The 21,507-nt window shown below is 39.8% G+C and overlaps 1 protein-coding gene across 2 annotated transcripts in view; it reads right to left on the reverse strand.

Moving 5' to 3' along the window:
• Nucleotides 1–4,360: 4,360 nt before the first annotated feature.
• USP7 (ubiquitin specific peptidase 7) overlaps nucleotides 4,361–21,507 on the reverse strand; it is a 69,566-nt gene continuing 52,419 nt past the window's right edge. For both annotated transcript variants that reach the window (XM_058849415.1, XM_058849416.1), the window contains 18 exons: nucleotides 21,322–21,466; nucleotides 20,613–20,743; nucleotides 19,383–19,517; nucleotides 19,074–19,175; nucleotides 18,506–18,611; nucleotides 18,053–18,145; nucleotides 17,312–17,379; nucleotides 16,355–16,455; nucleotides 14,866–15,019; nucleotides 13,490–13,557; nucleotides 12,327–12,435; nucleotides 12,157–12,234; nucleotides 11,711–11,811; nucleotides 11,012–11,111; nucleotides 10,063–10,182; nucleotides 8,736–8,807; nucleotides 7,741–7,831; nucleotides 4,361–4,995 (listed from right to left, as the gene is read on the reverse strand). In XM_058849415.1, the coding sequence (XP_058705398.1) occupies nucleotides 4,889–4,995; nucleotides 7,741–7,831; nucleotides 8,736–8,807; nucleotides 10,063–10,182; nucleotides 11,012–11,111; nucleotides 11,711–11,811; nucleotides 12,157–12,234; nucleotides 12,327–12,435; nucleotides 13,490–13,557; nucleotides 14,866–15,019; nucleotides 16,355–16,455; nucleotides 17,312–17,379; nucleotides 18,053–18,145; nucleotides 18,506–18,611; nucleotides 19,074–19,175; nucleotides 19,383–19,517; nucleotides 20,613–20,743; nucleotides 21,322–21,466 (1,881 nt within the window). In that variant the 3' untranslated portion in view covers nucleotides 4,361–4,888. The remainder of the gene's footprint in view (nucleotides 4,996–7,740; nucleotides 7,832–8,735; nucleotides 8,808–10,062; nucleotides 10,183–11,011; nucleotides 11,112–11,710; nucleotides 11,812–12,156; nucleotides 12,235–12,326; nucleotides 12,436–13,489; nucleotides 13,558–14,865; nucleotides 15,020–16,354; nucleotides 16,456–17,311; nucleotides 17,380–18,052; nucleotides 18,146–18,505; nucleotides 18,612–19,073; nucleotides 19,176–19,382; nucleotides 19,518–20,612; nucleotides 20,744–21,321; nucleotides 21,467–21,507) is intronic.

Genomic DNA, 21,507 nt, shown 5'->3' on the forward strand with positions numbered 1-21,507 from the left:
GGACAGGGACACCGGGCAAGGGACAGGGACACCGACAGGGACACCGGGCAAGGGACAGGGACAGCGACAGGGACACCGGGCAAGGGACAGGGACACCGACAGGGACACCGGGCAAGGGACAGGGACACCGGGCAAGGGACAGGGACACCGACAGGGACACCGGGCAAGGGACAGGGACACCGGGCAAGGGACAGGGACAGCGGGCAAGGGACAGGGACAGCGGGCAAGGGACAGGGACAGCGACAGGGACACCGGGCAAGGGACAGGGACACCGGGCAAGGGACAGGGACACCGGGCAAGGGGCAGGGACAGCGACAGGGACACCGGGCAAGGGACAGCGGGAAGGGTGAGGGACACGGGCCGAGGCCAGGTCAGGGCCAGCCGCTGGGACACAGCGAGGGCACGGCCAGGCTGTTGGACCCCGCGGGGCTGAAGGTGGCTGTAGAAATGAGCTGGAGAAACAGCACTGCCCACCAGCCCCGGCACCCCAAGGCAGCTGTCACAGTCTGCAGCACGAGCTGCCCCACTGAGCTGATCCCAGTTTAGTTAAGCTAGGCTGGGCATATGCGCTGGTTTTTACTTCAACACCCACATCAGTGCAGTCTTTAGACCACAGGAACCCCAGTCTTCAGACCGTGAGATGTGAAAAAATATAATCAAGACATGTAAGAACTGTTAAAGGACGATTTTCCCGGCCCTACATGAAACCCAGAGCCAACACCCCCCAGCCTCAACAGCCAGGCCGTGCCCAGAGCAGCTGCCCCAGCTTTCACTCCGTACCAAGGTGGGTGGCTGTCCCTGCCCTGCTCACCCAGCCTACTGTGACCTAGTGCAGTACAAACCCTCAAGGATTAAAGGCAGCCACGCAGATGGCAGCACAACAGGCTTTACCAATTCACACATTTTTTTAGGATGTTAAGATTTTTCTCCATTTTAAAATCTGGCTGTGAAACCACAAACGTTGTTGTTAATTAGTGGTAAATAATGCACCAAGTCAGCATGACACTAATCAGGGAAGGTGCAAAACCCAAATCCACATGAATACACACATAGCAAAGAAATTATATCAATATGACTTGAGATGTGCAAGAGGTATTTAACAGAAGTAGTCAGGACATTTTTACACCACTATTTATAGGCACAACACTTTTGCACAACTATTTAATAAAAAATAAAGGCATCCAGCCATAGCAAATTTAATTTCCTGCTGTGTTTGGTATTCAGCTAACTTCAACATCACTTGGGGCAGAAGTTAAATAGAATACAGATTTGGAGCCAGATTAGGACACATCACATATATTTTCCTTTTTCTAACCCCAAAGACCATGCAGGTTTAACAGCAAACAATAAATGGCACTTGCTGCTATGACATCAAACCCTCCACCTCAATACCAAAATGTTTCAGGAAAAAGAAGGGCTCACAACATGGAAGCTGACACACAAGTCAGAATTTACCTTCTGGCCAGCACACCCAACATTATTAATGCCAATCCTGACACACCATTTGGCTGAATTTTGTAAACTTCATCTACTCGATCTAACCAAAATCTCCCCGAGTTCTGAGTGACCCAAGAGCTGTAACTCCCACTCCTCTCCAAAATGAAGAGCCAAGACACCAATGCAGTGTTTACCTTGGGCTATTTTATTTACAGTATGTACAGTTCCTACAGAAAACGATTTCTCACAGAGGATATCAAACAGCAACCCCCCAGCGTGGCTCCGATGTGCCCGCGGCCAGCGCAGCGCCCGCGGCCGGGCGGTCCGAGCTCCGGAGCCGGGTCGGGGACGCTGGCACGGGGACGCTGGCACGGGGACGCTGGCACGGGGACGCTGGCACGGGGACGCTGGCACAGGGATGCTGGAGGAGCTCCGGAGGGCAGCAGCTGAGGTAGATCCGGGATGCGGGAGGCACTCGCTCTGCTCGTCCTGCGGGGAGGCCGCGGCCGGGCCCTGGCGCGTCCTGCGGCAGCGCGGCCTTGTCGGGGTCGCTGTGCCAGCCTGGGCGGGTGGAGGGGGCTGGGGCTGGCTGTCACTCTCTAGTCAGCAACTAGCACTGGTGTGATCTGCTCAGATTTCACAGAATGCTTTGGACTCCTTTAGGATAAAAGGCACTATGTAAATCTACAGGAACAACGCTCTATTTTCCTAGGGAGAATTCGGATGGGCCGCTAACAACATGTTGCTCTGATGCTGTGTACCATGAAATTACATCCTTATTGCTTAACACTTATATTACCATTACCTTAGTTTAATGCATTCAGTCTATTATCCAGATAATTCCAAAATCTGAATAAAGAAATGGAGAACATGGCAATTTTGAAGACTGTATTCTTCCATTGTAATTTTTTTTAAGTGAACTAAGCAAACATACTGCACCTGAGAAACCCTCCTGTCCTCCTCTTTATAGGTGTTTCCACATTTGACTAACAAGTTATTGTGCTCCAAACCTTTTTCTTTTTTTCCCCAGGAAATCCATCACTAATTGAAAACTGCATATGGAATGCCTCAAAGTATGGACTTCACCAAACTAGTGTGGGAATAGCACAAATACTGAAGCACATAAAATCCAGTCATCTAAAACCCAAAAGGCACCCAAAACCTACTGCTAGTGGCTTTTTCTTCCGAAATAGGAAGGATTGTGTTTCTTAAGATAGTCCCTAAAAGCTGCCACCATCCCATAAATTAATGTGAAAACTTAGTGACATTCAGATACAAGCTCAATTTTATATCAGTCTAAACAACACTTAATATAATTAGGGCTTACTACTGCTGACCAGAGCCTCTGATTCACAGAAACAGTTTGGAAACAAATCCTGACATTTACTGAAAGCCTGTAGAGACAATGCAAGTACCAGTAAAACCACCCCTGGGATGGTGCAGTTCTCACCAGCCTGATGGAAATGCAAAGCAAAGGAAAGTTTTCTCCACTTAAGGCATGCCAGTTAAGCATTTCCCTCTATGCTAACCTACACACTCAGACAACAAAACAAAATAAACAACTAGTTTGCCTTGACTGGAAATAAGAAACAGTCAAAAGCACTGCAAGATACAAACTAAAGAGAGAATCAAACATACCTAGAAACTTGCACCTTCTGTTTTGGTTATGGATACAGGGAACACATTACAGAGGGAATCTATTACTCTATGAAGAGACCTTACCTTTAGGGACTCCAGATTTCACTTTACACCATTTATAATATTAGACTTGAGAATCTGGACCACAGAATTTTGTACAGGCAGGCAGAGTCCAGTCTACCACAAAGACTCTACTACAAGCTTTACAAACAAACTAGTAAAATAATTTTTCCATTTGTCTTTTTTTGTACATGGCTCCTTTCCTGGAAAACCTTTTATTTGTTAAGCTCAAATGTGACTAGCTAGGACGTAAAAAAACCAAACCCCAAAAAAACCTCCAAACCCCAAAACTATTAAACAGAAACCCCCACAAAATTTTCCCAATACAACCAATGAGGATTATACAATTGTCAACACTCAAGGAAAAAGAGAACCACACCTTTAGCAAAATCTCATGAATGAAAACGTTTCCCAAAACTCTACTTCCAAGGAGAAGAGAAATCTTCTTCAATGTCCATGTCATCACTCATCAAAAAAAATTTTATAGAAAATTTTATTCAACATACAACATTTTCCAGCAAAAAAAGGCAATATACAGGAAGAGGAGTTGTACACTGCGGCTACAGAAACAAAATAAAATACTGGAAAAGAATGTAAAATTAAGTGTGAATTGCTGATTCTATCTTTACTGCACTCAAAACTAGACACGCGGCTGGCATTAGCTCCAAAGAAAAGGAAGCAGTCTGGGGACTGAAATAAAACTACACACAATGAATATCAACATCAGTGAAATTCACTTGCAGACTCACCCAATAAAATTAACCTCCAAGTGTTAAATTGTACATGTTCATTCATTAAATATACAATTTCTTTTTTCTTTTTTTTTTTTCTTCTTTTTTCTTTTTTTTTTTCCTCCTTTTTTATACAAAGTCAACAGCTTACTAAACACTAGTGAGCATGCCCTCTGTGCTAAAAGGCTAGTTCTTGTGTTTTCCCCATCTCTTCCCATGGTAACTATATTAATGATATTTATAATCTTTTCACTTGCTTTTGCCAACTTTTGAGTGTCATTCTATTTGCCAGAAGATGGCATAATCAATTGCAACGGTATTTCTCAATGGTTGGAAATTTAATAAAAAGACCCAAATATCTCTTTTTAGGACTCGGGGCATCCACTTGGCAAAACGGGATGCAAAGTATTGACTAAATTAAATGAAAACTAGTTTATTAAAAAAGGTTCTATGAAGCTGGAGGAGACAAAAATCCCGAATAAGTGCCAACAATGTACACAATGAAGTAGAGATTGCTATTTATTGATGATGTGAGTTTTTCTTTTGCATTTACAAATGCACAAAAATGTCATTTAAAGTATAACTGAAGGAAATAAATCTGATGTGAGTCTAAACATAAGACTTACTAGCTGCAGTGATGGTGAACACCACACGGGAAGGGCAGCCAGTCAGCTTATGCCATCTATAAACGTACTACAGACAAATAATTTTGCCAATGTCAACTGTTCTACTAAACTCTTCCCTCATTATGCTGACAATTGCCTTGCATTACGTTTACCATAAAATAACTCTCATTGGCATCCAAGCTTTTATAAAAACACCTTCATTTTGCTCAAAAAGGGCAGTCAATAGATACAGAGAAGCCAAACTGAACAGCCTCAACAAAATAAAATTAACATCAGCAGCAAATCCTCTTGCTGAAGACTTCAGATATAGTGCACGTGTACCAAAGTTCTACAGTTGTTAAAAAGGTGCACACACACTTATTTTTGTCCCTTGCCTTGACAATCTGGTTAAGTAAGTCAGTTATGGATTTTAATAGCTTTTTCAAGGTAAGTGTAGCGACTTCTCTTTGGGGCTTTATTGAAATGGTCAAGCCCTAGCCATGGCCTTGGATGAGACATGTTGCCTAGAAAAGAAAAGAGAAAAAAAAATAATGAAGTTTTAAGACTAAATTGGGAAAGTGTTTCCATTACACAAACTACTCCTGTGTGCCCTGGCCACAGTTTGCTGGGAATCAGGGCCAGGGCAGAGGAGTGCAGAGCAGCCCCACAGCCAGCAGGGCAGGGCTTTCCTTCCAACAGCACATTCCAGAGCTCCTTCCACATCAGGCACCTGCTTTTTCTCTTCTTCAGTCACCTGCAGGAGTTTACAGCACTGAAGGGTGTGCTAAAGCAAAATAATCACTGTTATAGCCAGATCAGAGTACCAGCTTTCCCCAATGCTGAGCCTGTTTCAAGCAGGGAGGAATTTGCCAATGAAACATGACAACCAACAGTATTTGTCATAATTTCTGCTATTCCTGTCACCTGGTTTAAGCAGGAATATCTGTTAAATTCATGTAAAATGCAAATAATGCTAATTAAGAAATCATGAAACTGACCCTCCTCTTTATTTTCTAAGAAAAAAACCCTAGTCACTTAAGATTTCAAAGAAAATATTTTTGAAAAAACAGATTTTTTTCATTTATTCAACCCAATATTATTTATTCTACTCCTAGTTTTCATGAAAAACCACAATCCACATACTTGAAAATGGGAGAAATTCTTTTTTAAGAAGTTCTCAGAGCAGAGCATCAAATATTCTTTGAAGTGAAATGATAAAGGCAAAAACTAAAGCAGCCCCCAGCAAGGAAAATACATTCTACATTCAAAGCCATCAGCTGTAACCACTAAAGCATAAAACATGTGACCATTTTGGTTGCCTGCATCTGCATTTTGTGATATATTTTCTTCAATCAAAATTATTTTGGTTTTTTTCCCCTGTTTGACCTAATGGTCAATATCAAATTAAAAGAGAACTGCCAGTCTTAGTGGGAGAATTTGAATGTTTCTGAAGAGAGAAATTGGATCCTACATGGTTGGTGCCAGCACAGTCATGGCTTTAGTTAGTGTACCTTGGCAAAAGCAGAGGGACACTACTGACATCACCTATGCCAATCAAACTGGGCAATGCCACAGCTTTGGTTCCATCAGTCCAGCACGTGTTAAAATTTGGCTTTTGTAGAAATTAATTCTATCAAAGCATGTTCTATCACAGGGTTGAATCCTGTGAACTCTAAAATGAAAACCTTTTGCTCTCACATTCCCTACAATTCCTACACACAGTTCAAGTTCTCTCTTTTCCACATTCTGACATGTTCTGTGCCTCTGGCCTGGTCACCTGGTTAGTTTTTCAAGCTGTTTTGGCACCACTGGCCCTGCCTTGCTCACCAAGTCCAGTGCTTCACTCCAGACTATTTCATGTATTCCAGCCTTTCCCTCCCTGACCCAAGAGGGATGACTCCCAGAATAAAATCAGGACTTTGCCTGCTCTGACCACACAAGAGTTTATCTGTCTGTGGAGGAATGTCCACCTGCAAGCTGAGCATCCAGAGCCCCTTCACAAGCAGTGCAGAGAGGTTCTGCAGTGACACACTCCTGGGCCCTGGGGTGACTCGTGCAGCTGCAGGCACTCACAGCTCTGGCAGGCCACCAACCTGCCTGAGCTACGTCCACAACAACAGGACTGTTTGCTAGGCTCCCACATGTGCCCAGGAATAACACAGGTCTAGCTTTCCACAGGTTTTGAAATAAATGGACAGTTACAGGATTTCTTTACAACTGTTACATCAATCCATAGCACAGCTGAGAAAAATTGAAGAAAGCCTGACCCTAGTAAAACCTACCAATAAAACCCAGAATTCCTAATTGTCAGAAAAATGGAACTGCAGAGAGATGGTGTGACTCATGGAGAGGAACACTCAGCTAAGCTGGGAGAAGAAACCCCAATGAATTCAAGGGTTTCAATGGATCCCTGATTGTGGATCCAAAGGTGTCATTCCCAACCAGAACTCTCCAAAGAGGAAAAGGGGAGGTTTGGATTTAGAAGCACTGGTGCAGGTTGCTCAGAGGAGCTGTAGCTGCCCCATCCCTGGAAGTGTCCAAGGCCAGGTTTGATGGGGCCCTGAGAGACCAGTCTGGTGTGCGGCATCCATGGGTGGAATGGGATGGTCTTTAAGGCACCTCCCAGCCCAAACCATTCTATGACTATGAAAACACTCCTGTGGTGGGACTCCTGAAGGATTAACCTGGTTTCTCCCATGTGTAAATGTCTAAGAAAATAGAGGTTTAAATGTCAGTCAAGTAAACAAGACAGCAGCCCAGACAGAGACAAATTTAGAATGGAGCCACATTTGTACCTTGGTGAATCATCTCTTAGGGGTTAAAAATAATCTAAACAGGATCTAATTGACATATTTAATGTTCTTGTCAGAATCTTCAGATTCATTGAGGACATCAAGACTAAACAAGAATTAACTTTCCATGAGAATCAAACATGCAAGGAACAATAAAGACAAGGTACACAAGATAAAATGTGTTATACTGATACTGGACCCATTTGGTCATTCACATGCCATCTTTTAACTCAAAGGGAAATAGATTATTTATCTATATGCCTATAAAATACATATTCTTGGACTAACACATTCATGTAATACTTCTCAGTGTGCACACAGGTGTATATAAATACTTGCTTAGTCACTACATCTAATGTATGTCATGTAAAAAGAACAAACTCTTTCTGCATCCTGGGTTAAGGATGAACACATTATAACAACTGGCAGGGCAACTTCAGCAGGCCAAAAGAAAAGTGAGATTGTCTAACAACTTACCAGGTTGGGACTCAAAGTCTTTCAAGTTCACTTCATACTCATCTTCGTTGAGATACTGGTGTCGGCCCATCATTACAATGGCAAATTTAAACTGCAAAGAAAAAAACCACAAAAACCAAGTGGTAGAATATGACATTGAAATACAGTCTTCAAGCCTAAGTTCACAGCCTAACTAGCAGCTGGTAGTATTCTTTAGGGGTTGAAAAAGGGTTTAATCCTGGTTAAAACCCTCATCAACTACCTGAATAATGGGACAACAGAAATGTTTGGGAAATCATGAACTCGCATCCTGGAATACTATGTCCAGGTTCAAGCCCTCCAGGAAAAAAGACAGGACAACAAACTGCAGCACGTGCAGCAACAGTCCAGTGAGACTGTGAGAGGACTGGGGGGGAACCTGGCATTCAGGAACCTCTGGGAAATGGGTTCTGTTCAGCTCAGAGAAGGAAAGGCTGACAGGGTATCTATAGTTTTCCAGTACCACTTGAAGGATGGTACACAGGAGCAAGGCTCTTGTCAAAAAACTGCACAGAGGTGACCTCCACAAGTTGCAAAATGGAACTGATTACATGCAAGGAAAGCAAAGCCTTCCCAATGACAGTGGAAAGGCTGTAAAACACAGTGTCCAGAACAGGGCACAATTCCCACCCTTGGGAGTTTACAAATTGCAACTGAAAAACCCTGCACAACCTGACTGAGTCACGTTCTGCTCTGAGCAGGAATGTGATGTGGGGGTGGCTTCTAAAGGTCCTACACTAGCTACACTTTTCTGGGTTACTTCAATGTTTTGCAGAATCTCTCTCTTGATGCAGTACAAAAATACTGATCCTACCCATCCTAACTAATTAGTCCTAGAAAAAGCATTATTTCAGTCAAGCAGCTGTTCTATCACACAAAATCTACACTTACCCAAGTCTGTGTTGTTGTAACTTATTAAAATAAACTCAATTAAGGGTTCACAGTCAGCAGTAAAAATTCTCCCAATTTGAAATTACCTTTTCAAATTCTTTTTCTTGTATGTCCAGCATTGTCTGAATCCGCTTCATGACCTCTCTGAAGTGTTCACCCTAATAATTACAACAAGATTTTTAATGTCAAAAAAATCTAGGAAAAAAAAGGGAAGCTGTTAGTATTTCCTGCTTTAAGCTTCATTGAAAAACATTGCCTTAATCTCTCTGTTATTTACAAAATTACACAAGTGTCAACATCATTCTCTACAATATGGAACAACAGCAGGCAACTTGCTCTAAACTCAGGAACTTTAAGTCTTACTGGTTCATCATTATGCAAACTGCCACATTAATTGGCCAGGCACTGCCACTGATATGTGCAAGTCAGGTTAAAGTTAAGTAGCAAAGTTAGAAAATTGGCAGCAAAACAGGAATTTGTAAAAAACTTTATATTCTTGTTAAGCATATTACTACTTTTTGTAGTATATTTCTGCTCCCTCTCTATGTATACTGCCCAAAAAAAGTGACAGATACCGTCAACTTAAAGATGAATAATATATATTAACTGTCATAACAAGGAAATGCAGAACAAATGGTTTCCATCAAAAATCACCACACAGGTTTTACCCTTTGATCAAAAATATGGAAATTAGTAAAATTCTAGAGTTCTAGAGGTAGAGAGATATGGACATATTTCTTATTCCCAAATTTTTAAAGTAAGTAATTTTCATACAAAGTAACATACATGAACCAAAAAAAGTTTAGAAGCAAATGGCTAACTGCTCCCAGAAATACATATTGGTATTAAGAGAATCAGGGTGACATTCAGCTGGAGCAGCACCACAGAAAAACTTGAGAATTTAAATTAAGCTTTCAAAATGAGCTTTTGTTCTTGTACCAACTTTCAGCCCTAGAAGATAAAGCACATCAAATTACAAAAGGGATGAAATGCAAAGTCATCTCAGAAAGTGATGGAGAAAGCAACCCCATTTTCCATAATCATTTCTCAGTCAGAGCAACCATGGCAGGGCCACTTTTGCCAGCAACTCTGCACTGCAGTTACTCGAGTGCTGTTGGAAACAGGGTTCTGGTTTCTTGGGAAATTCTGCAGGGGGCAGGGGATGACAGCTGCTGCCAAATGCCAGCTTTCTAGGTATTGCACAGGCTCACTGAAACACAGAACAACCTGGACATGCAAAAGGAACCGAGATGGGAAATGATTTAACCATAGAAGGCACAAATTGGGCAGAACCTTTGGTACAAGAGGTGTATTTTCCTACACACTTCTTACACTAATGCATTTCTTTGACAGTACTTAAAGAAACCATCAGCAGGATAATCTCACAGGGAGAAAAAGGGAGGCATACTGCACCTGGTGTATCCTCAGCAAGAACGGAATTCCAAACGTCCCAAAAACCTCTTTGTGGAAATGTGCCACTGTGATTAGCATCTCATTTTCTTTGTCTATATCTACCTGGTCCAGAGGAATTTCCTAGATCCAGACAGAGAATCATGACTCCAATCAGCTAAACTTCCACAAAAAGAAACTAAAGTTTTGAAGTTTTTTTCCTAATTATTAAGAAACTTGAAACATTACTGATGTTACTGATTTCAAACAGTTCTATTCAAAAACAATTAAAAGAGATATGTTGTTAGACAGTCTTTTACCAAAGTCCCTCATCCCTGGCATGACTTCCCCTACTCAGGAAATATTCTCCTGGCTTCCCTGAATGGCTTTTTTGAAAAGAAATCTTCTATCAGTGCAGTACTAGCAGACAATAACACAGGCCTCTTGTCAGCTCCTCATTACAGTTTATACTGGAAACTTTTTTTTTCTATTTCTGATCTTTGAAGCAGGTTAGCAGATCTAAATGATGATGTTTAGAAAAAAAATAAATCGCATGTTAAGGATCAAATTTGGCTTGAGAACCTCAGCTGTAACAGAAAAGGAAACAAAACCTTCTAGAATATTAAGAGTACAAAAGTGGGTCCTAAGCACAAACATTTCTATCATGAACTCTTGAACAAACCCTGGAATTACTGCCAAGACATTAAATGTTCTATGGACAGGCTCTTGCAAAGTTTTTATATATTGTTTATACGTATAAATGAAAGAATGAAACCATTATAGGGAAGCAGATGGAACAAAAGATATCTTTTTAAAAGCATTATCTTTAAAAATGCATGCAATATTATCATGTAATTTTATACAAACATCACAGTATTTGAAGATCAGCACCCAGGAAAAAAAAATACCACTTGAAACAGTTTCTTTTCTCAAAGTCAGGTTTTAAAGCTCCTCTAAGACAAGAACAGCTTACCTCTATTCGAAACGTTCGACTTGTTGCAGGTGACAAACACTCTAACAGCTCATCCTCCTGATGGACACCGATTATTTTGTAACTTACAATTTCTAGCAGCCTTAAAGATAAACAAGGAAAGCATTTTTAAAAAGTTAATTAAAAAAAAAAAAAAAAAAAGCAACATTTCTTTCTCAATCCTTGAAGGAGATCAGTGCAGAATTTAAACTGATAATGCTATTGTATTTATAAAATTTTAAATCCAATCTTTTGTAAAAATTAAGCAGTAAAGCCATAGGAGGTTAAAATATTTCTAGCTCATGGCAAAAAGCCAGGATGTGCCATTACAAAATATAGATTTCTAGTGGAGATAATTTTATATATCCTCTTTAAATGACCACACTTTTTACCCCTGTAACTCCTGAGAAGTGAATAGCAAGAAATGCTTGGATTTTAAACAATTAATAAGTCATGACTAACAAATGCAATTGATGAAGCCCAAGGATGTAACTTTATTAAATAAAAAATAAATAAATAACTGTGTAAAATTTATATTTATAGTTAAGAAGAACCCTTTAAAGTGGCAATCTCGAAGCTTTTAATACAACATTACATTTAATCTGTTAATAATGGTTTATACAGTATTTTAAATTCTACAGATACTCTACTGCATAAAATTTACATGATCATATAGAAGAAATCACAGTCTTCCAGCTTTACCTTAATTTCCCTGAACCTTTTTCAGAGAGTTCTACAACTTTTTTACATTCTTCTAACAGGTCCCGCACACACCCATGCTTATCTGGATATACTGTTATTTCCTGTGGAATTTGAAACACAAAAATCACTAGAAAATCTGAAAATGTAAACAACCACATTAAAGCACAGAACACACTGGATTGTTCTTCTTTAACACTCATCTTGAGAAGATAATTTAAGTCAACACCTATGTCACCTTCAAAATTTTTGTTAACAGATCCGATTTTTTTTTTTACATTTTTTTGTGGTCTTTGAGGTTTTCTGCTGTTGTTTTGTTAGATTTTTTTACATCATGTACAACTTTGTTCTAATTCTGTGTTAGTCAGGTGAAGAGTGTGTGACCCATAACCACAGGCATACCAGCTCTGACACAGAAATGACAGCAAGTGTGTAATGGCTTCACTCACCTCTTCCCTAAACTGGCTATTTAGCCATATGCATTTAAAACTTCTTCTGTTTTCAAAATCAGTTATCTTCATTTTGAGCTTAAGAAAGAAAAGAAAAACACTTTAGGCATACTTTGAATAGGGCAGAATTATTTTTATAACTCATCCCAGTAAAAAGAAAAGACTCTTACCTGTTGATAGTAGAGTTTTTTCGGTTGCCTAGGCTTGAAGAACTGCAGAAGATCTCTTAAAGTACCTTCATAATTATGTCTAAGAGGATTACCAGGGCCATCCCTATAACTACAGAAGGAAAGAAAACATGTTCTTAAAATCCATCTCTTCAAAATCCACCACTGCTCAGTAAATTGAAGCACTAAGAGCATTTTTATTACTGGCTTCTAGTTTCACATAATTGCTAACACAGCCTAAGCAGCACAACACATAGAACTTTAGTGAATTTTAAACACAGCTGGGCTGTGGGAACAGAAAACCATTCAGGGTGTGTGTTAACCCTCCTGGATGTTTACAAGCTCACTGTCAGTGCTGCAGGCTGGCAGACCTACATTCCTCTGAAATTACTGGCATAGCAGCACATGCTTTAGATTGTGAAAGGTTAATTTGCTGAGCCATATGACACAGCAAATTCCACAGTGACCACAGCACTGGAAACTACAAAGAGCTACTCAAATTCTCACTGATGATGAAGGGAGATAGCCTCAGGTAACTAAAGAGCATCTACACCTCTATGAATACAAAAAGCTGTAAGTTTTGGGTGTGCATTATTCCTGAAGCACATACACAGAGCTATAATACACTGCTTTCTGCTATAGTTTTATACAGATTTACATCTAGTTTTACATAAACGTGTAAAACCACCACTTTAACCAGGAATGTCCCTTTGAGCACCCATGAACTTGTTAGATTGTTGACATCTTCATAAAACCTCATTTGCAGACTTTGAGGGAGGTGGGGGGGAATTCAGTGAAGTAACTCCTGCATTTAAACTTATAAAATCAGCAAAAATACTGCTTTTATGTGTGCTTGTTTCTACTCTCCTCCATTCTAGAAATCTTCATTCACTGAAACAGCACTTGCATTAGCTTAGCAATTTATCCCACAGCATCAGGCTTTGAAGTAATTAATGATTTTTAAAATGACATTTACTAGAACTCTTCTAAAACATGCAATTCTTTGAGGCTCTAGAGACAGACATTGCAATATTTCAACTGTCAAAGCAACCTGCTGTGCTTGCCAGAAAGGTAACATCTTACTGGTAGAGAATTAGTTAATGACCTGGAAAAGGCTAATTTTTGAGGAACAACTTAGACACAGAATACTAAGGAATTCATCTTACCCTTGGGACTTGAAAAACTGTAATAGCATTGGATCCGTGTTAAGTCTCTGAGCGACTGTCTTTGCAACCTGAAAATAAATTTTTGGTAAGTTCTGAATTGTTTCACACAGTTATGACATTGCTCTACAATCATACAGTCATTCATTCCATGACAGGAACATTATGCTACTGGAATTCTGAGAAAACCAACTATGCCTATCACCCTAAGGCTAAATAAACTAGTATTGTTAACTTTTGAACAGTTGACACAGAATAAGATATTCTAAGGAAAAAAAAAAAGAGGAAACTTTTATTACAGTAAGTTACTGTTGCCAAAAGGCCACTAAATCCACAACAATTGCTCTGTTTTTATTTTGCTTGTTTTTGTTGTTTGGTTGCTTTTTGCTTTGGTTTGTTTTTTTGGTTTTTTTTAATTATAGTATTAGGGAAGTATGACTTGCTCTGAAGATTCTCACTCCTTTAATTCGCTCCACGTCAGTTAGCTTGCTGAGTAATAACAACACATTATTCCCATGAGTACACTTCACATCACTGCCTCACAAAAGGCAGGGGCATTTTGGTTTTGTCTTATCAAAAACCTCAAACCATACAGACCTTACACTTCAAGTGAAATAAAAGTAAGAGAGAGCAATTGGCCTAAAAACAGATGATGAGAACAGTACAGCAAAACTCATCCCTGACATTTCCCTGTATGCAGATGCTCCAAATTTCTGCCTTTGGGGACAGAAAATAAAACTGATTTTTAGTGATTGTTTTTTGACATTGACAAAAGCAACTGCAGGAGAACTGCAGGGAGTCAAATCTGCTCAGGCTCTCAATAGATCAGACCAACTTTATTTCATTTTTTTTTGTATGTTTTCATGTCCAGTCTTCCTCATCTAAACACACCAACCCATCTATTATCAATACAATAGGTTTGATCTGGTACTGTCACTGAGCACTTCACTGTGTGAAGAAAGCAATAGAATTTGATCTACAAAATAAAGAGTGATATAAAGGCAATAGATAATCACTAGATGCTCATGGTATTTTCCTTTTAATGGCCAAATACATTGAGCAAGTTTTACATATGACTTTGAAAGCAAGTACATAATTTCATGAGAATATAATTTCCCTGACAGACCAGAATAGTCTAACAAGAAAGAACCTGATCATCAAATAACTCATTATTAATAAAACTGGGGGGTTTCTAATATTTTCTTCTCACAAGCCTTAGTGGCTTCCTTAAATTTTTCATTTAAAATGAAATGTACAAACCACAAAAAATGTACATGGACCAGTTTTAGAACTTTTCTAAAAGCATGTATAATGCAGCTGTGAACTAGGGCAAAAGTTACTTTCCAAACAAGGAAACAAAAGAGAAACAGGACACATGCCTGAAAGTAATTCATCCTATTGGATAAAGTAACAACAAAGCCTGGGTCATTTGGGATGGTTTTATCACAGAAAATGACATCCACACGGTGATAGAGGTCTCGGAAGTATTCCTTAGCTGTTGGCAGCTCGCTGTTATCGTTTTCTGGGTCATCCCTACAAGAGAAAACAAACGATGATACCATTACACATCACACTGTTACACACACAGGCAGTTGGGGCTTTTAAAAACATGTTTTACAGTAGGTCAGCAGCAGTGGAGAGATAGAGAGATGAAGTTCAGAAACCTTTTGCAAGAGACACCACTGGTACACAGTAGGACTGGTGCAGTCAGCAGTGACCCAGGGCCCGCTGCCCTCGCCTGCTGTGCTGCTCCCTGGGCAGCCTGGCCCTACTCTTGGTTCCTGTGGGTTCACAGCACCACTGCAGCAGGAGCTGTCCCTCCCTCCCACCCTGCACATGCCTGTGTGTCTGTACTAATGCTGCACAGCTTTCCATGAGCCCCTGTATCAATCACTTTGCACAGAGGCCGGATGGACAACATCGCTTGGCACAGAGAGGCAGAACAGTGGGCACAGGAGCTGGTTTGGGCCACTCCTGACTGGTACCCCAACTTCTCTGCAGAGAAACAGCATCAGGGTACAAGCTGTGCACTTACCCAGGAGTCAGCAGCCAGGCAAGGGTGCATAACACCAACTGGGTCAACTGGGAATGCGAGTTCCAAGGCATGACATGAGAAATACATTCATCTCACATAATCTGGGGTAAGAGTGCTGAAGATAGACTAGCTGGCTTCCACCCACTGTCAGCCCATGGAGAGAAACAGAGCAACACAGTTGGGTGTGACCATCAGGAGTGAGAGCATAGAAATGCTGATTTATAGCCCTGCCAAGCTTATGAAAGATCCCTTTATCGGATACAAGATGCAGGAGCTCCCCTTTTGCCTTGGAGAAATCTCCAGCTGAAGCACCAGTACACCTACTAGAGGCACGTGCTCAGGCAAACTGGGAGCATCTCATCACCGCAGACCAGTAGGGACCCGACTGTGAGCATGAGGGAGAGGCAAAAAGGGAAAGCAGTTTAGTGTAATTCTGGGCTGAAAGAGCTCCAGGAGCCTTGTCCAGTGGCCATGGTACTGAGCCCAAGATCTGAAATGCTGGAAGGCTCTTCGGTGTCTGCGTTACAGTGGCTCCAGTACAAAGCTGCACAGATCAGATGCATTGCTGAACACACTCTGGTAATACTAAGAGCTATTTTAGGTTATTGGTTTTCTAAACTAGGAGGACACCTTGTCCTTAAGTAATGTGGCACGTGATACTCAAATACCACTGATATTTGCTCATTTCCCCTTTGAATAAACAAATGAGAACTGCACACATCTACTATTGGAATGCAATACTTTGCTCTTGATAAAAAAGCTTAAAGGAAGTTCAGTTTTCAAAGTGAACCAGGTGATTTAATTTCAATAAGGTGCCCCCTTAAAATACATACTTCTGAAACACTATGATGTCACCGTCCATGAGTTCATCGAGAGCTTTATCAAGAGATACATCATAGTCTTGAATCCTTTCTGTTAAATTGGGTTTAACTTCCTGCAATGAAGAACAAAAATTTTTGATCACAAAATAAAAGGCAAAAATAAAGATCACAATAGTGAAGAAATCATCAGATAAGGTAATCTGTGCATTCTTTTAAGTGAAACAAATGGATAGATATGCATCTCAACAAATCCAATGCATGTATTATTGAATATCTATATGCATATTACATATTTATGCATGGGCTGACCCAGGGATAAATGCACTTGTGTAAACAAACTGGAATGACACTGTAACCCTGACCTGCCCAGAGCAAGCAGTACAGCCTTGCTGTCTAGGACAGCAGCACGTGTGCTGCCCTGGAACCACCACAGAGAGAGCAGCAGGACTGCCAGCAGAAATTGCAACAAAAACCCAACTCCTTGTTCTTACTCTAGCAAGGACTTGGCCTTGGCAAGATCTGCATCATCAGCACTCAATAAATGTAGCAGTTATAAAGGTTCACTGCTTGGGCAGAAACATCATCGCAGACTAAGGATTTTGTTTGCTGACTTTGGCTTGGGGAAGGAAGGAGAAGATGCAACATTTTCTCAACTTCACTAAGTTAGGCACTGAAAACACAATGGCCAATAATGTCTGCAGCATTAGCTCCTCTAACTCAGCAAACCAAAGCTGCTCATACAGGACCCCATGGAGATTATTTTTTTTGTTTTCAAGCTTTACACTCTTATCTGTTTAATATGAAATCTGTTTTGAAGTTAACTCTCTGCTGCTACTCTGTTGCAGCACTGTAGACCTCAAAGCTATGGATTACCATTGTTAGGAGAAACTTTTTAAAATGAATAAATCTTTTTTTCTCTTTACTGCATGCAAAAGAAAAAGAAGTTACAAAAAGTCTATCAATCCCAACCTCATAGAGGATAAGGTTAGTTTCTTGTGGAAATCCTGCTCTCTCACACATAACTGGAAGCAAGTCACCTGTTGGAAAAGAAAAAAAGGAATTTGAAATGTGCTGCACTAATTGCTAGTGAGACCAACCACAGAAAGGAGAGAATCCCTTTTTTTACCCCGGGTAGATGGTTCTACAATGCCTAAGAAAGAGAGCTGTTCACATTAAATTTTCTCTTGTTGACATTCAACCAGACACACATTTATGGTTTCCTTCCACTTCATTTGAACAACAAAAATATGTGGAAGTTAATTGAAAATCCAAGAGATGAAATAACACTGCTCCTTCCCCACAGAAAAGGTTTAGTGTCTTAAAAAAAAATAAATTAATGACAGCTAAAACACAAAATTAAAAAATATGTATAAGTTAACAAAATGAGACATTCAAAATGAAAAAATAAAATATTTTTAGTCAGTGGGTATTTGCTGAATTCCTTAAATGGGGACCCATATGAAAATCAAGGCTCACATGCAATTCAGGCTGAGCAGCTGCTCAGGCTGCCGTAGAGAAAGGTTGTACAGGAGTTATTCGAAAATATCACTGACACCACATGGGGAAGAAAACTCAGGTGTTGGGTGAAATAAGAATTTGCTTTTGTGGTACACCTTTGGTTTCAGTGATGGAATTATTATTAAAGAGAAGTTTGATCAATCTACTTTAAAAACTTCAATGATTACAATGAAATTGAAATTCAGAACTCACGTATTTTACAGGATATAGGGGTGTAGATATGTCCACAATAATTCAAACTCCGAGTCTTCGGATCATACATCTTGAGAAACAACATTACATCATCTACAAATTAAGAAAACAACATTTAATTTTAAGTAAGGCTTGGGGAGGGGGAAGGAGATCACCTAGATGTTTTTATTTACACAGTAACAAATAAGTGTCTTTGATTTATTAATTCAAATAAATCAAAGTGCCCTTACAATATAGAGAAATTTATTCAGTGAGTCTAAAAACATGCAAAGCATGTCTTCCACTTCAATAGAAATGAGGGAAAAACTGCATGAGAAAAACTAATTTCAGCACTGTATAAGTTTGATGGATACATCAAAAACATTGTTGAAAAAAGGAGTGCACAGTGTTTTTGGAGATACACCCAAAATGAAAGTATTTTGTGTTTTAGAAAGGTTTAGCCCATATGCTTACGATCTTTATCAAATTTGGGTAATGTTGCTCCAGTAGCAGCCATCTCTGGATCTACTGTTTCCAAAAATATTGTCCATGGATTCTCATTGTCACTGAGCTCAATCATCTATGTAGAAAGATGGGAGAGAGGAGAAAAAAAAGCCCCTGAAGAACATAATACAACTTGGTATCTGCATTTTAATCAGATACAAGAACTTTATGACATTCTACAAGTAGGAGATTTTTTTTGAAGTTGTGTTAAAGGAAGTTTATGAAATTTATTAAGACAAACAAATACAGATATAAAACTACCAAAAACTTGGATGAAGCAGTATCAGTAGGTTTTGCTTAAAATGAACCCCCTTCTTTATCTTTTAGAAGTTTACCTACAGCTACCTTTATAATGGCAAGGGCATTTAATCCACTAAACACCAAGTCTTCCCAAGTATCAAACCTCATCAGAAATAATGAAATTAATTTTACATTAAAAGCCTGAAAAACCTTGTGTCTCAAAGTTAGATATTCTTAAAGAGAACTAAAAATCATGGGAGATGCACAGAAGTAGTATCATCTCTCAGTGACTATTTACCGTTTTATTGCCATCTGCTTCATTATCTAGCATTGCAGGTCTTTTTGTTCCATTACTTCTAGCTTGCATTGGCCATAATCTGATTTGATCCTGGGGAAATCCCTAAAATAAATAAAAATTGTGACAGGAAACTAAATCAAAACAAGGGAAAAATATGTTATAAGATACTTTTATTAAACTCAAACAGATCTTCTGTGTTAAAAGGTCTAAATTATGATTGCTGTCAATATGTGGAGAAGGCAAGGGCTATGAAAGAACCATAACGTAACAAAATAAATAAATGCAGGTATTCAGCTACGGAAAACTCACCATTGTTTGAGAGAGGTTTTGAACAAACTCTGTAAGTGTGGAGTTTTTTAATACTTTGAAAACAGTGTATTTCACTTTTTCTTCATCATACATATCATTGCCTTGATGACCACAGAACTGATCCTCTGCCACTATCTGAAAAATGACATTTAAAGGTTACTATTCAGATTAGCCCAGCTGCACCATGTAATACCTTCTCAGGATGCTTTACTATGCAACCTCACTGGCCCTCTGGCACAGTGCTAACACTATTCATGTTCTCAGGGAGCAAATTTGCAAGAATACAGATCATAATGAAATTAAAAAATCGTGATTGATAATCTCATCAGTGCAAGTAATTAAATACATTAATTCTTACAAATCCCGAGCAATTAAAAACCAGTCGTGCCTAGATCCTGAGTCTTGGAACGTGTTCCAACAATCTTGGCACTTGGAGAAAATGAAAAGGCAACATAATTCTGTGACTGGTGCAATGCAAGGAGGCCACTGAACCCTCTCCCTGTATTTCCCACAGCTCCCTGCACTCTTTGTTAACAGAAGCACAAACAGTGCAACGCTGCCAGTGTCCCACTGCAAACTCAGTGCAAATGCAGTGCAGAGCAAGCTGCACTTCACCAGTATCTCTGCTTATCAACACCAGAGAGAACAGGCAAGGAAACACGGAGGCTCATGGAAAATGGGTTCCATTTCCCTGTGCCAGATGGGCTCTGGAAAGAGCCATAATCAGGGTTCCTTAAGGCAATTCATAACAATCCAGTCCATCTGGCTTTTCCAAAAAGATAATTGCAAATATAAGCAATCTTTCCTTCTGCTTCTACTTGATGAGTTCAGTTTGGCAACAGTCCAGACCTGCAGCCTATGGCTAGATACATTCTAATTTTAGAAAATAATTCCTGAAGGAGATGAAAGTGCAGCGGCAGGGCAGGCATTTGGAATAACCTGGTCCTTCTCCCTTTCACCTGAACTTACTATTTTTACTCACAAGCACAATAAATTCTAAAGACAACAGAAATGTTTATAACATACAATACTGTGTGTTTTATTACTATTCGTTGCATATGTAAATACACTTAAAAGCACTAAAATCATAATTGTCTTCAAAAACTACTTCAGAACAAAATTTAAGGGAAAAAAAAAAAGAAAATGAAGGTTTGCCTCGAGGGTGGTTCAACATTCAAAATTTTCATGATAAAGTAGTCATAACTTAATCTATCTGTATCAAAAGCTGACCTGCACTTGCATATAGAGGTGAGCTTCCTGCCTCTCCTTCCTCTTCTGAGCTTCTATCCTTTTCTCTTCTTGTAGCCTTTCTACAAGTTGTTGAGGAATATCATGGTCGGTGACAGGCTGCAAAACTTCACCTATAAAGCAGATTTTATGATGTTATTTCAAGATTTACATCAAACAGGTTATTTTTCATACACACTTGACTTCCCTCTGATTTCAAGTCAAAACCAGCTTTCTTCATCTTTCACTTAAAAACATGGCTTGTTATCATCATGCTTTGGCAAAAGAACCATTTCCATGCCAAAATGCACTACTTCCTATGAAATATGTATCATAGACTTCCAAATGAAATATTCAACTCAGAATTAAAAAAAAATATTTGCCACCACTCTATTTTTAAAGCATATATGCGTCTACATGTTTACAATCAATCTGATTTGATTCCATTATAAAGTCAGTTCCCAAAGTTTCCCATCCTATAAACCAGCCAAGGTTGAAGCACTCTGCAGGTGCCTCACTGAGCTAAAAGATGACCCAGAGCAGCATATCCTTTCCAAAAGTGAGAGAGCGGCTGGTCGATCCCGTGGGATCTCTAGGTTCCGGCTGTAACTAACACAGTCCCGTTGTGTAGGAACACTGCCAACAATTCAGAGGTAAAAGAGCCCTGCCTCCCTGCCTGTAGGGCCCCTTTGAGCACAGAGAGGACACGTACTGAGCTTGGACTCCCTGATGTACACCAGCATGTAGGCGTTGGTGCAGTGCCGCACGGACAGGTCGTCGTCGTGCCCCCCATAGTTGTGTTCGATCGCCTCCTCCTTTGTGCACCTCGACACAACATCGTCATCGAATTTACACCACTAGGGAGCAAGTTTTATAGAAAGGTGATTTTACATGTAAA

Source organism: Poecile atricapillus, chromosome 14 (assembly GCF_030490865.1).
Source record: "Poecile atricapillus isolate bPoeAtr1 chromosome 14, bPoeAtr1.hap1, whole genome shotgun sequence".
Taxonomy (NCBI): domain Eukaryota; kingdom Metazoa; phylum Chordata; class Aves; order Passeriformes; family Paridae; genus Poecile; species Poecile atricapillus.